At 41.5% G+C, this 16475-nt stretch overlaps 2 protein-coding genes across 3 annotated transcripts in view; one reads left to right on the top strand and one right to left on the bottom strand.

Annotated features, from left to right (window-relative positions):
* LOC127915103 (uncharacterized) overlaps window positions 1-16475 on the bottom strand; it is a 407393-nt gene that overhangs the window by 265364 nt on the left and 125554 nt on the right. The window lies entirely within an intron of this gene.
* The window catches only part of LOC118367003 (contactin-associated protein-like 5), a 65236-nt gene that overhangs the window by 11475 nt on the left and 37286 nt on the right, over window positions 1-16475 (top strand). For both annotated transcript variants that reach the window (XM_052493736.1, XM_052493735.1), the window contains exons 2-3: window positions 1263-1373; window positions 6409-6602. In XM_052493736.1, the coding sequence (XP_052349696.1) occupies window positions 1263-1373; window positions 6409-6602 (305 nt within the window). The remainder of the gene's footprint in view (window positions 1-1262; window positions 1374-6408; window positions 6603-16475) is intronic.

Genomic DNA, 16475 nt, shown 5'->3' with positions numbered 1-16475 from the left:
GTGGAGGAGGCCGTAGGAGGGCAACAACCCAGCAGCAGGACCGCTACCTCCGACTTTGTGCAAGGAGGAGCAGGAGGAGCACTGCCAGAGCCCTGCAAAATGACCTCCAGCAGGCCAAAAATGTGCATGTGTCTGCTCAAACGGTCAGAAACAGACTCCATGAGGGTGGTATGAGGGCCCGACGTCCACAGGTGGGGGTTGTGCTTACAGCCCAACACCGTGCAGGACGTTTGGCATTTGCCAGAGGACACCAAGATTGGCAAATTCGCCACTGGCGCCCTGTGCTCTTCACAGATGAAAGCAGGTTCACACTGAGCACATGTGACAGACGTGACAGAGTCTGCAGACACCGTGGAGAACGTTCTGCTGCCTGCAACATCCTCCAGCATGGCCGGTTTTGGCGGTGGGTCAGTCATGGTGTGGGGTGGCATTTCTTTGGGGGGCCGCACAGCCCTCCATGTGCTCGCCAGAGGTAGCCTGACTGCCATTAGGTACCGAGATGAGATCCTCAGACCCCTTGTGAGACCATATGCTGGTGCGGTTGGCCCTGGGTTCCTCCAAATGCAAGACCATGCTAGACCTCATGTGGCTGGAGTGTGTCAGCAGTTCATGCAAGAGGAAAGCATTGATGCTATGGACTGGCCCGCCCGTTCCCCAGACCTGAATCCAATTGAGCACATCTGGGACATCATGTCTCGCTCCATCCACCAACGCCACATTGCACCACAGACTGTCCAGGAGTTGTCTGATGCTTTAGTCCAGGTCTGGGAGGAGATCCCTCAGGAGACCCTCCACCACCTCATCAGGAGCATGCCCAGGCATTGTAGGGAGGTCATACAGGCACGTGGAGGCCACACACACTACTGAGCCTCATTTTGACTTGTTTTAAGGACATTACATCAAAGTTGGATCAGCCTGTAGTGTGGTTTTCCACTTTAATTTTGAGTGTGACTCCAAATCCAGACCTCCATGGGTTGATAAATTTGATTTCCATTGATAATTTTTGGGTGATTTTGTTGTTAGCACATTCAACTATGTAAAGAAAAAAGTACTTAATAAGAATATTTCATTCATTCAGATCTAGGATGTGTTATTTTAGTGTTCCCTTTATTTTTTTGAGCAGTGTATGTTTTTATTATTAATATTATTTTATTATGTATGTTTGACACCCCTGCTCTAGTAGATAATGATGGTGCTAAAGCTCTATATATTGTACCCAACCATGAACTTCATACAGCATACTCTCTTTTTTACTCTTACAGATATTTGTAATGGCCCATTGGTATCCATGCTGCCCCCAGCTTCTTTAGAGAGCTCCTCACAGTCCTCTGTCAGTAACGCTCCACACTTTGCCAAGATCAACAGAAGAGATGGTGAGTTACAATGGAAAGTTATATTTTTTAATTTAAAGTTTCTGAACAATACCTAGAGACAATCAATAATACTTTATCTAAGGTAAAAGGAAGGTGTTTTAGTTTGCTAAACAGCTCTTATGGACCGTAATATTAGGATATCATGAAAAATGAATACAAATCTTATCCAGTATTAGTTTGAAATAGCATTATGCTTATTATTGCATTAAGATTCACCTCATGAACCTCTTAAATATATATCCCTGATACAGTACTCATTGTACACGTCAGCACTGTTTAGCCAATTTAAAATGTTGCTCTTAGCCATAACAACAAGGGTCACAGATCAATAAATTGATATATAAATGAGTCTACTGTCTGAAACTAGATAATGATTCTCAATGACTTGGGATATTAGGGTGAACACCTAGCCTAACCCGACTGACCCCATGTCATGTTTTACCTCTGTAACAGTATGTGAGTCTGTAACAACCAAAATTATCCTGGGGGGGGCTCCGTAAATGATGCTTCCTCTGTGACTGAGACTCTGGTTTAATATTCAGAGCTCATCTGCTCCCATGGTGTTGTGTCCCAGCCCACAGCAGCTGAGTAATGAACATGAACTGACCTGTTTCTTCTGCCTGATAGCTGGGCGGCTTGTGGGGTCTGAAACTACTAATTGTACACTGCACCGCCATATCACACTTTCACATGAATGTTTGGATGTAGATACTGAGGTTATTATTCACCAGTGTATTTATCATATTAGTCCAAGGGCCATCGACCAAAAATGTTTTGTTCCGTGACCCAGGAAACAAAACGGCAAAATTTCAACAACATTATATAGATAATGTTATGAATATGAGCACATTGTGGTTCAAAACTTGTAAAAGTTGCATATCCATGTGTTATTGTTAGCAAAAGTTGTGATTTTTTGGGGGGTAATCTTGGGTAATTTGCTGCTATGTTTCACCTTCTTTCCTTTTGTTGCACACTGGTGCACAGAACACAGATCTATTTGTGCGTTCGGTGTTTGCCCTTGTATAAGCTCAAGCAACAGGTTATCGGTCTTTGACTTATCCAGATGAACCCCGAAATTAGGAAATAGGTTTTAAACATGTACCTGTATGGTGGTTTTCGTAGTTAATATAAGACATTTTAACAGTAGAATTTAGCCGACAAGGGACCTCATTTATTTTGCCTGCTTGCCAAACTAAAGACAGCACAATCTTTGTTAGATAACACAGCTCTCAAAACATTCAAGGTACTGACAGCTACATTGGCGATGTTCTGGCATCTGAGACAAATTTATTTAGCACCTTTCAACAGCTTCTTATCTCGTATTATTTCCGCTGGTCCGGTACATACAGTATGTTGCTATCTGCAAGTATGGACAACAGAACATGTGTAACAATTGTAACCATGGTGTGACACCGCAACCTCATAGTGTTGCTAGGGGAAATTACCCGAAATGTGCTCTGATTTCAAAATCGTACTTTTGATTTATAATATTTCATTAATGTGCAACTTTTCAAACTGTTTAACCACACAGTGTTCATATACATAAAATGATCTACGTAAGGATGTTGAAACTTTGCAGTGTTGTTTCCCGGGTCACAGAATGCCTTTTCTGAAGCCTTTTTTGGTGGGTGGCCCTTCGACTATATCAAGTACACTGATGCATTTCAAATAAAATCAAATGTTATTTGTCACATGCTTCATAAACAACAGGTGTACACTAACAGTGAAACCACCACCTAGGTCAATGGATCTAATTCCAGAAGGCTACCAGAAACAACGGTGCCACAGAAGGGGCAGGCGGAGCTGCCTCCTGGTCAGGCTCCGTAGACGTCACTCACCACTTCCGAGTATACTACTAGCCAATATCCAGTCTCTTGACAAAATTCGAGCAAGGGTTGCCTTCCAGAGAGACATCAGAGATTGTAACATTCTCTGTTTCACGGAAACATGGCTCTCTCGGGATATGTTGTCGGAATCGGTTCAGCATCCGGGCTTCTCCATGAATCGCGCCGACAGAGATAAACACCTCTCTGGGAAGAGGAAGTGCAGCGGTGTGTGCTTTATGATTAATGACTCATGGGGTAATCATAACAACATACAGGAACTCAAGTCCTTCTGCTCACCCGACCTAGAATACCTTACAATCAAACGCCTGCCATTTTACCTACCAAGATAATTCTTGTCAGTTATATTCACAGCTGTGTACATTCCCCCTCAAGAGAACACCAAGACGGCCCTCAAGGAACTTCACTGGACTCTATGTAAACTGGAAACTATATATCCAGAGGCTACATTTATTGCAGCTGGGGATTTTAACCTCTCTGGGATATGTGGGATGGTAGCGTCCCACCTGGCCAACATCCAGTGAAAATGCAGCACCAAATTCAAATAAATTACTATAAAAATTTAACTTTGATGAAATCACAAATTCAATATACCAAATTAAAGCTACACTTGTTGTGAATCCAGCCAACGTGTCAGATTTCAAAAATGCTTTACGGTGAAAGCAAACAATGCTATTATCTGAGGAAAGCACCCCAGTAAACAAAGAGAGAAGAGCATATTTCAACCATGCAGGCACGACACAAAACACAGAAATATAAATATAATTCATGCCTTACCTTTGACGAGCTTCTTCTGTTGGCACTCCAGTATGTCCCATAAACATCACAAATTGTCCTTGTCTTTGATTAATTCTGTCGATATATATCCAAAATGTCCATTTATTTGGTGCGCTTGATCCAGAAAAACACCGGTTCCAACTTGCGCAACATGACTACAAAATATCTCAAAAGTTACCTGTAAGCATTGTCCAAACATTGCCAACTACTTTTGTAATACAACTTTAGGTATTTTTTAAGGTAAATAAAATTGAAGACGGAATGATCTGTGTTCAATACCGGAGGAAAACAAAGTGGAGCGTGCTTTCAGGTCACGCGCTTCTAACAAAGAGTACACTTCCCTCGAGCCTCATTCTGAACAGTGTTATTCTTCATTTCTCAAAGGAAAAACCTCAACCAATTTCTAAAGACAGTTGACATCCAGTGGAAGTGGTAGGAACTGAAAGAAGGTCCTTTAGAAATCTGAATTCCCAATGAAAACCCATTGAAAAGACAGTGACCTCCAAAAAATATCTGAATGGTCCTCGGGGTTTCGCCTGCCAAACAAGTTCTGCTATACTCACAGACATGATTCAAACAGTTTTAGAAACTTCAGTGTGTTTTCTATACAAATCTACTAACGATTTGCATATTGGTCAGCAAATCCAACCATGACGCCATCTTGCTCGAACCGTCTTATAGGCAGGAACTCAAACAGGATGTACAAGTGACGAGAACCAGTCAATGCTGGTCTGACCAATCGGAAGCCACACAACAAGATTGTTTTGATCACGTGGACAGGAATATATGCTGACTCGGTAAGTGCATTTATAAAGAAGTGCATTGGTGATGTTGTACCCACTGTGACTATTAAAACCTACCCTATCCAGAAACCGTGGATGGATGGCGGCATTTGCGCAAAAGTGAATGCACAATCCCCTGCATTTAACAATGGAAAGAGGTCTCGAAATATGGCTGAATATAAACAGTGTGGTTATTCCCTCCACAAGGCAATCAAACAAGCGAATTGTCGGCACAGGGACAAGGTAGAGTCGCATATCAATCGTGGACTTCAGGAAACAGAAGACGGAGCACCCCCCTATCCACATCGAAGGGACAGCATTGGAGAGGGTGGGAAATTTTAAGTTCCTGGGCGTACACATCACAGACAAACTGAAATGGTCAACCCACACAGGAAGTATAGGAAATGGTCAACCCACACAGACAGTGTGGTGAAGAAGGCGCAACATCACCTCTTCAACCTCAGTAGGCTGAACCCTGGCAAACATTTACAGATCCACAACTGTAAGGCTAACTGCAAGGGTGGTGCAGTCTGCACAACACATCACCGGGGGCAAACTACCTGCCCTCCAAGACATCTACAGCACTCGATGTCACAGGAAGGCCAAAAGATCATCAAGGACCAAAACCACCTGAGCCACTGCTTGTTAACACCACTATCATCCACAAGGCGAGGTCAGTATAGGTGCATCAAAGCTGGGACAGAGAGATTGAAAAACAGCTTATATCTCAAGGCCATCAGACTGCTAAACAGCAATCACTAACTCAGTGAGGCTGCTACCTACATTGAGACCCAATCACTGGACACTTTAATAAATCGATCACTAGTCACTTTAAACAATGCCATTTTAAATAATGCCACTTGAATAATGTTTACATGTCTTACATTACTCATATCACATGTACATACTGTATTTTATACCATCTACTGCACCTTGCCTATGCCGCTCGGCCATTGCGCATCCATATACTTATATGGACAATTCTCATTCACCCCTTTAGATTTGTGTGTATTAGGTAGTTGTTGGGGAAACGTTAGATTACTTTATCACTGCACTGTCGGAACTAGAAGCACAAACATTTTGCTACACTCGGTTTAACATCTGCTAACCATGTTTATGTGAGCAATACAATTTGATTTGATAATAAACCGTAGCAGCAGCGTGTCAAAAGAGCTAAAAACAAAAAAGGGTAAATGCCGATAGTCCGGGTAGCTATTGGTTAACTATTTAACTAACTATTTAGCAGTCTTATGGCTTGGGGGTAAAAGCTGTTCAGGGTCTTGTTGGTTCCATTCTTGGTGCGTCGGTAGCGCTTGCCATGCGGTGTCAACGAGCACAGTCTATGACTAGGGTGGCTAGAGTGTTATTTAAACAAAATAGTGTTTTCACACTCCATTTCATACAGCATGATAGAAGGGGGTTATTAGACAGCATGATAGAGGGGGTTAGTTAATATTACAGAGGAATCTAGCTTTCACAGGATACTCCCCATGCAGACAGAAATGCAAGAATTCAGCATCAGTTCCATGCAGGCAAGGCCCACAGGTTAAGGGTTACTGGACAAAACACCGACCACAATTCGATCCAAACTGTGCAGCGACAGAATGCTAAAAAATTATATTTTCTCCCAAGGAGCTGGAGGCTGGTCTCCCCAGGTGACAGACAGCCAGCCATGGCTGCAGCTGGACCTCAGGGACAGGATGGAGGTGACGGCCGTCGCCACACAGGGGCGCTACGGCAGCTCAGACTGGGTCAGCGGCTACCTGCTGCTGTTCAGTGACACAGGCCAAGCCTGGAAGCAGTACCGACAGGAGGACGGGGTGGGGGTGAGTTGTATCATACTGCAGATTTACTGTTGCCATTGTGAAGACTTCACTGATGTGCTATTCACTGAGGTATTGCCTTGGCTTTAGCTCAATGGGCTAATATGGGTTTCAACCCAGTCAGTCACATTGATTTGAAAATAATAATCTAAGTTTTGACTTTTCTTTTCACTTGGCTCACTAGGATGAGTGAGTAGCTGTGTATTGTGCTGTAACTCAGAGTAGGTCAGAGCTCCAAGGGTACACCTCATAAAATAAGACATTACGTCCCTCTCTTGTACTTGAGTTAGTGTCCTCCACCTCTGGTGTGTGAGAGAGAGTAGATAGCTAAACATCTCTGTCTTTGTTTTGCTCTCCCCAGAGGTACCATGCTTTGTGGGAAAACGATTAGGAGAATTCAGACTCTGTAACTCAATTTTTATCTCATTGTTTCACATCCTTGTGAAGGAAACATTTTGTTAAGTCTGACAATAGTCTGGGATGAACTGTGTGGATGTACACTACACACGTCTGGCTCACTCCACATATATCCTACACCTCCTCTACTATGATTTTATAGCTAGTACTTGGCTAGCATATGTGCATAATTGAGTTAACATCTAAAAAAAAATGCCTGTTTGTACCTCATGATGTTGGTGTGCACATACATTCTTTATAAGCCATTGTGCTCGCCCCAGTTATGTCAAATTGCGTGACGGAAATCTTAAATTGGAAGCACTGAAAAAGAATGAGGAGAGAAAATGGAGAGAACTCAACATTCCTACCATTTCTTTCTGAACAAGTTTCTCTCTCATGGTGGATAATGAATAGTAGTTGGGGTTACAAGTACAAACAGCATGTCCAGTACGCTACAGCAGCCTCTCTTCTATTATTTATTCTCTTCTTCGACTTAAAAAAAAATCATTGTTTTACACTCCAGTATGGGAATGTGGCATGGTGTAGAGATGCTGGTGTAGTGGATAAACCCTGGGAGACGTGCTTTGAAATTGTTTTCAATGATTGCTAGGGACTTAACAATAATTGGGATCTACAGTGCATTCAGAAAGTATTTAGGCCCCTTGACTTTTTCCACGTTTTGTTACGTTACAGACTTATTCTAAAATTGATTAAATAAAACGAATTCCTCATCAGTCTACACACCATACCCCACAATGACATAGCGATAACAGGTTTTTAGACATTTCTACAATTGTATTAAAAAATTCTAACAGAAATACCTTATACCCTTTGCTATTAAACTCGAAATTGAGCTCAGGTGCATCCTGTTTCCATTAACCATCCCTGAGATGTTTCTACTACTTTATTGGGGTTCACCTGTGGTAAATTCAATTGATTGGACATGATTTGGAAAGGCTCACACCTGTATACTGTATATAAGGTCCCACAGTTAACAATGTATGTCAGAGAAAAAAACTAAGCCATGAGGTTGAAGGAATTGTCCATAGAGCTCCGGAACAGGATTTCGTCGAGGCACAGATCTGGGGAAGGGTAACAAAAAAGGTTTGCAGAATTGAAGTGGCCTCCATCAATCTTAAATGGAAGAAGTTTGGAACCACAAAGACTTCCTAGAGCTGGCCGTCCGGCCAAACTGAGCAATCAGGGGAGAAGGGCCTCTGTGGAGATTGGAAAACCTTCCAGAAGGACAACCATCTCTGCAGCACTCCACCAATCAGCACTTTATGGTAGAGTGCCCAGACGGAAGCCACTCCTCATTAAAAGTCACATGACAGCCTGCTTGGAGTTTGCCAAAAGGCACCTAAAGGACTCTCAGACCATGAGAAACAAGATTATCTGGTCTGCTGAAACCAAGATTGAACTATTTGGCCAGAATGTCAAGCGTCATATCTGGATGAAACCTGTCCCTATCCCTACGGTGGAGTATAGTGGTGGCAGCATCATGCTGTGGGGATGATTTTCAGCTTCAGGGACTGGGAGACTAGTTAGGATCGAGGGAAATATGAACAGAGAAAAGTACAGAGAGATCCTTGATGAAAACCTGCTCTACAGAGTTTAGAACCTCAGACTGGGGCAGAGGTTCTCCTTCCAACAGGACAATGACCCTACGCACACAGCCAAGACATTGCAGGAGTGGCTTCGAGACACGTCTTTGACTGGCCCAGCCAGAGCCCGGACTTGAACCCGTTCTAATATCTCTGGATAGACCTGAAAATAGCTGTGCAGCTATGCTCCCCATCCAACCTGACAGAGCTTGAGAGGATCTGCGGAGAAGAATGGGAGAAACTCGCCAAATACAGGTGTGTCATACCCAAGAAGACTCTAGGTTGTAATCACTGCCAAATGTACTTGAACAAAGTATAGAGTAAAGGGTCTGAATACTTATGTAAATGTAATGTGTCCGTTTTATGTATTTTTTATAAATGGATCTTAGAATAGTCCCATGGCTTTGCTGTAGTCAGACCAAGAGTATTTGTTTTCCAGAATATAATTATATTTATTTGGACAGCATTTTACACCAGGGATTTCTTTGAGTTACCAAGTCAGATTGAGAAAACATATTTATGTAAATATTGAAATTGCTGGTATAGTTGAATTTGAGGTCATCCTTATGAACTGTCTATATATCCAATAATTATTTCATGAGCTTATATGATACACAGGAAAGTGACCCCATTACTTTATATATCCTGTCGTAGATACCTGACACGTCTTCACTATTAACTCAAAGAAAATGTAATGTATGCTTTTTGATTGGAAATGTACTTAATAAATAAGCTGTACCAGACAGTTGTAAATGCATCTCACTCCATCTTTGATTTCCAAGCAAATAAACCCTCTCTGTAGCTCTGGTTCAACCTCTGGTCTGTCAATACCTTTCACTAACCACAAGCTTCTAACTGTAAATCACATCGTGTTCTCAGCAGCTTGTTTTCTCAGCAGTCTCCTGTTACGAAGACACTATGGCAGCCCACAGTTTAGTGGCTGGCTACACTCTAGTCTATGTAATTAATATGGGTTTTTATTAAGAATTAAAGCAAGGAATGAGCGTGTGGTGTTAATTTGATTTGTTCTTCAGTGAGTTAAAGTAAGCGGATGTAGAGCCCATAGAATTAGAATGAGAGATGAGAATAAGCAGCCTATGGCGTTTAAGCTATCACCCCCCTCCCTCTACGCTTGGTATAAATGCCATGCAGTGCTTTGAAATCAGTCAAGTAGTTTAGATGATACAGTTGTGGCCAAATATATTGGTACCCCTACACTTTTCTAAAATAATTCCCTATTTCTTTTTAAAAAAAGTTAAAAGTGAAGAAAAAAAGTGTTTGGTCCCCACACTGAGTTATTATATTTTTAACATTGCAGAACCAACTTAAGTTTACCATTTTAATTGAAAAAATAAAGACAAATTCAATGGACAAAAATATTGTTCTGGAGTGGCCAGAGAAGAGTGTAGATATGAATCACATCCATAACCAATGTTGAGAGCTGAAAGCAGCAGTTGGTGGAGGGTACCCCTCAAACATTGAAGACTTAGAGCAGTTTGCTACTGAAAAGTTGCAGTAGGAATGTACAGCAAGCTCATTGGTGGCTCCAAGAAGCATTTGTTGGAAGTTATCTTGGCCAAAGGCTGTGCTAATTCCTAAGTGCCAATAATTGTTCCCATGCCATTTGTCTTTATTTTCTCAATAAAAAAAGTTTACAAAAATAAAATGGGTTCTCCAATGTTGACAATCCAATAACAACATGTGGAGAATAAACAAATGTTTTATTTATTTAAAGAACATTTGGGAATTAATTAAGGAAGGTGCAAGAGTGCCAAGCGTGTGACTCTTGGATGCATTTGCTCAACTTGTTTTGGTTTTGTTTCAGATTATTTTGTGCCCTATAGAAATTAATGGTACAGAATGTATTGTGTCATTTTGGAGTCAACGTTATTGTAAAAAACAATAGAATATGTTTTTAAACACTTCTACGTTAATGTGGATGCTACCATGGTTATGGATAATCCGGAATTAATCTTGAATAATGATGAGTGAAAAAATTACCAGCCATAAATATCATACTCACCCATAAAATGCTAAACTCCTCTGTTATTGTAGGTTAGGATGTCTTTGGGGTGTGATATTTGTGCGTCTGGAACTTTCTCACTCATTATTTACGATTCATTCAGGACTATCTGTAATCATGGTAGCATAGACAATGTAGAAGTGTTTAGAAACATATTCTTGTTTACAATAAAAGGGACAAAATTACATAAGACATTATTGACCATTCATTTCCATTAGGCACAAAATAATCTGAAACACAACCAAAACAAACAGCGAATGCATCCAACAAGTGTGTGGAGTCAAAAGCTTGATGTAATCATTGTGCGCTAGGAATATGGGACAAAATACTAAACATTGGACTACTTTAATAAACATACATATAAGTGAATTTATCCCAATAGTTTTGGTCCCCTAAAATGGGGGGACTATCTACAAAAGGTACTGTAATTTCTAAACGGTTCACATGATATTGATTAAAACACCCTCAAATTAAAGCTGACAGTGCACTTTAACCGCATAGTCATTGTATCATTTCAAAGTGCTGGAGTACAGAGCCAAAACAACAACAAAAGAATCACTGTCCCAATAAAATCACTATCACAAAGCTTCCTGCCATCCAGAACCTCTATACCAGGCGGTGACAGAGGAAGGCCCTAAAAAGACTCCAGCTACCCTACTCATAGTGTTCTCTCTGCTACCGCACGGCAAGCGGTACCAGAGCGCCAAGTCTAGGTCCAATGGGCTTCTAAACAACTTCCACCCTCAAGCTATAAGACTCCTGAACACCTAATCAAATGACTACCCAGACTATTTGCATTGCCCCCACCCCTCTTTTACACGGCTGCTACTCTCTGTTGTTATCATCTATGCATAGTCACTTTAATAACTCTACCTACATGTACATACTACCTCAACTAACCTGTGCCCCCGCACATTGACTCTGTACCTGCACCCCCCTGTATATATTGTTATTTTCCCCTGCTTCTCTTAAATAACTAGTTACTTTTATCTCTCATTCTTGTCCGTATTTTTTGAAACTGCATTGTTGGTTGGGGGCTTCTAAGTAAGCACTTCACTGTAGTCGGCGGATGTGACTAATACAATTTGATTTGATTTGACTTTTGGAGCTCACAGTATTAGGCCGCAACTGTATTTCAAGTCATATAACCGAAGTTGAGACTCATCAATCCCCAGTTAATTAATTTTAAAAAACGAAGAACATTCCAGTTGTTTTTTTGTCAATCAATCAATGACACACAGAATACTACATCTAACTAACCTGTTAAGTAGTCATAACATTTCTTCTGTCAATGTGAGAAGATAGCAGGTAACATTTGGTTTTGATCCATGTCTGAAGAAACAGAAACGGTGGGATCAATTGGATGAGTGGCAGCTAGTTAGTGAGACTCCCCTAATGAAGGCACTCCAAAGGTGGGCGACCAATTTGAACCTGCACGCCACACGGAGATATGAATTGACGTCAGTCTGGCATTTTAACAAGGGAAGTTCAAAGGTAATGGCCTGCTGACGGCGGTGCAGGCTGAGAAGGCTAATGAGAGAACACCAGCTGCCTGCGTCTGCCAGGTTGCAGCAACTCTGCACCTGTAAGGTTAGCCATTATGATGTGCTGTGTATGAAAAGAGTGGTTTTATAGCACTTAAGATACACACATAGGCAAAGGCACGTTCTCTAACACACCCACTCTCCCTCTCCTGCTTTCTCTCACTTTCAATGACGCAGTTACACTTACACACACACACACACACACACACACACACACACACACACACACACACACACACACAGACACACACACACACACACACACACACACACACACACACACACACACACACACACACACGCACAGAGAGACACATACACACACAAAGAGACACACACACCGACACCGGCAGCCACAAGACACAGCCAGAGCTGCAGTCCTTTTATCTCTGCTCTGTGCCAGACCAGGTCACAATGGCAACATGATTATCTATTCTTGGAAATCTCCTCAGTCTTTGTCTCTTAGGAGTCACATAGCAAGGCCAGCACTGCAACGACACAACAGGGAGTATAAAGCCATGTTGGGAACAACAGGGAGTATAGGCCATGTTGGGAACAACGGGGAGTATAGGCCGTGTTGGGAACAACAGGATGGCACTCATGAAACAGTTTTTAATCATCCAATTAGACAAAGCCAGAGAGAAAAATAGGAATGACTCATGTTTGTGGGTGACCAGCTAGCTATTAAGTTATGAAATGTTGTATTATTTTGTGCATATAGTCTAACAATGTTGTTATTTTTTTGTACCATTGTTTATTGGAACTTTGTTTACTTTGGTATTTATGCTTCCGTCAGTTCGTTTGAGAAGATTGATGCTCTCTGGTCCAAATACGCATCATCAAGAAATTTCAAATTTCAGTTCCAATGTTTCGGTATTTTCATGTAAACCCCTCTGTGCTTATTAAGGAAGTTGTATTTTCCGTCAATTAGCAAAAGCCTCTACCTCCGGAGTGAAACAGTGTGCAAAACACAATTTAAGGTTTGTTGAAAAAACTGTAGACTACAGTAATGACAGAATAGAAACATATTCAGATAGCTCCTCTTCAATCCGTCAGGAAGAGGGTGTTAAGGGTGTTTAATCAAGGATTGATATGCCTGTTAGCTGTGTATGCAGAAGTGTTTGTGGTGTTTAGGTTTGTGTCGAACATTAGGTTGGTGTTGATGAACAAAAGTGAAGTAAACTTTTGAGCATCTCTTTAAGATTAAGTTGCTCTTGTGCTATATCTCATTTATAACTACTTTGGTAAACAGAATGCAAATAATATAGATCTGATTAGGCTCATTTTGCATTGGGTGAAAGTTGATCGCATTCCAGTTTTAGAACCGGTGCTGCCACCCGTGCGTGAGCCAGGTGCCCCGTTCAAAGCCCAAGGTAAAGTCAATATTTACATTTGAGTCATTTAGCAGGCACTCTTATATAGAACGACTTACATGAGCAATTAGGGTTAAGTGCCTTGCTCATGGGCACTGACATATTTTTCACCTGGTTGGCTCAGGGATTCAAACCAGTGACCTTTCGGTTACTGGCCCAATGCTCTTAGCTTAGATGTTGCCTAGCAAGATAACTTAGCTGGTTAATTTTTGCTCATGTGAGGAAGTTAGGCTATCAAGCATTTTAGTTAGGTAGCCTAAGACAACAAAAACGAAAAGTGTGTACAGAGTCGTAGACCATTTTGCCAACATGAAAGAGAGGAGGATGGCATTGGTGTCCAACCAGTCTACAAGTAGGGTGAGTCAACATGTTCGTTCTACTTGCGCGCACACACACACACACACACACACACACACACACACACACACACACACACACACACACACACACACACACACACACACACACACACACACACACACACACACACACACACACACACACACACACAGAAATCAGTACCATGGACAGCCACATGTTATTTAGCAACATTGATTGGGCTAAATCGTTTGTGTCTTTACATTTGTTTTCACTGTATTAGACAAAGTGTATATAGCCTAGTTGATTTAATGACGTTGAAATGTTTAAGTTGAAATGGTGCTGGAATAGCGGAGGTAGTGCTTCTGTTTTCTTTGTGCTGACTTGCGTTAACTCTTGTCACGTTCTGACCTTCCTTTTTTTGTATTTATTTAGTATGGTCAGGGCGTGAGTTGGGTGGGCAGTCTATGTTTGTTTTTCTATGTTTTGGGGTATTTCTATGTTTCGGCCTAGTATGGTTCTCAATCAGAGGCAGGTGTCATTAGTTGTCTCTGATTGAGAATCATACTTTGGTAGCCTGGGTTGCACTGTTTGTTTGTGGGTGATTGTCTACGTTGATGGCTTGTTTCAGCGCAGCTCACATTAGCTTCACGGTTGTTATTTTGTTTACTGTTTTTGTATAGTGTTTCAGTGTTCAGTTCTTTCTTTAATTAAACATTCAACATGAACACATATCACGCTGCATATTGGTCCTCCGATCCTTCTCGCCTCTCCTCTTCAGATGAAGAGGAGGACGACCGTGACAACTCTCCATTGGTCCAAATCAGTAGTTGTTTAGTAAACTGTCAGAAACATTAACGTGCTTTAACATGCTTCACACCAGGGATTGGCAAATCCAGTCCTTGGGGGCCTGATTGGTGTCACACTTTTACCCCAGCCCCAGCTGTCTCCAATAATCAACTAATCATGATCTTCAGTTTAGAATGCAATTAGTTGAATCAGCTGTGTTTGCTAGGGATGGGGAGAAAAGTGTGACACTACTGGAGTTGCCCATCCCTGCTCTACACTATTTAACTGCTTGTTACATGAAATATTTGCTTTATGGATTTCACATGGACAGATGTTGCTCTCCGGCTTTGGGATGTAACAAATGTATATGTGATTGAATTTATTCCACCACTGTGTGACGGCTGTCGTTTTGTTGTGTCTGCCTTAGTGTATATCATGATGGTGTATGAACAAATAGGTTATAGAACAAACAATGCAATTATCACAACATAGATTGCAATATGGATATTTTCCTGACTTGGCTTGGCTTCCCCAAGGATTTTACCCACACACTGCTACTGGCGGTATGGATATTGACAAATAGCTTTTTCTCAGTAATGAATATGTATGCCACATTTTGGTGAAGCAAACGCTTATCAAATTGTATTTGCTAAATAAGTTACTTTACATTGTGGAGGATATGCATTGCAATAGCCTGCATGGTCTGAGTGGATGAGTAAACCCCAGTGAGTTTGCAAATGCTTATCTTGCACAGACATGAGTTACATTTGTAATTGCTTAGCTTGCACCTCTTCTACAATACAGTCACCAGGCTCCACTTAAATGGACTCACAATAACAACGCATGGGTATAAATCAAAATAATAGCCTAAATAGTTACCTTGTAAGACTGCCTCTTCTTCATTTTCTTCATTATCTACAGAGACCAATCTCCGTAGAGTCTATCCCTCAGAGAGGTAACACCATACTCTATGTGTGTGTAATTTGTGCTTCTTCTACTACCTCCCCCATCTGCTATTGTGTTTTCAGCTGCAGGGAGAAGTGAATTAATGGCATTTCTTGACTCTGTTGAGCCTGGAGCTCCGGTGTCAACAATCCATCTTTCCTTTACTCTGTGATACACATCATTATCGATTTAGCTCGTCACCTGCCTCGAATTCGTTATGACGGCTGCTTGTGATCAGTCATCTGAGTTTCCTCTCCTATCTCTCTCTCGCTCTCTCTCTCTCTGTTCACCCCCCTAAGCCTCCATGGTGCAGATTATTAATGCAGTGGAGGGTAGGGGGACAGGGGGATGGAAATTACGAAGAATAATGACATCTCGCAGTTTCAGTGAGAGATATTCATTGTTATCTGCCTGGGAGCAGACAATATGATACCAATTGTTTTTTCCCATCTACTTCCCATCCACAGAAGTGTGTGTTAGTGCAGTGGAGGACATCCTCCCAGGATCCTCCCAGGATCCCCAACCCAGGCAACACATTTGATATATTTTATCTAAAAGTAGGGGCAGGTGAAGAGAAACATATGGCACAAGTTTTGTTTTGTTGCAGAATACTAATACAGTATCTTTAACAGTTCTTGGAAACTAACCCTCTTTAATGTTATGATCCAAAACATTAAGTCCTAGACGACACAAAACCCTTTTAAATTATTTAATTCCTCTGCAAGATACAAGGTCAGTTCAGAGAGCCATGCTTGGTTAACAGTGACTCCCTTAATAACGGATCTGTAATTTCTGGTTTTGTTTGATGAATACAGTTCCCTCAAGAATACCCTGCCCCTGTATATTAACACTTGGCATTGCATCTAACTCTTCTGCCTTTTCTC

Source organism: Oncorhynchus keta, chromosome 34, assembly GCF_023373465.1.
Source record: "Oncorhynchus keta strain PuntledgeMale-10-30-2019 chromosome 34, Oket_V2, whole genome shotgun sequence".
In the NCBI taxonomy this organism is placed as follows: Eukaryota; Metazoa; Chordata; class Actinopteri; order Salmoniformes; family Salmonidae; genus Oncorhynchus; species Oncorhynchus keta.
The sequence above is the reverse complement of the archived record's forward strand: the minus strand, read 5'-3'. Positions and strand labels throughout refer to the sequence as shown.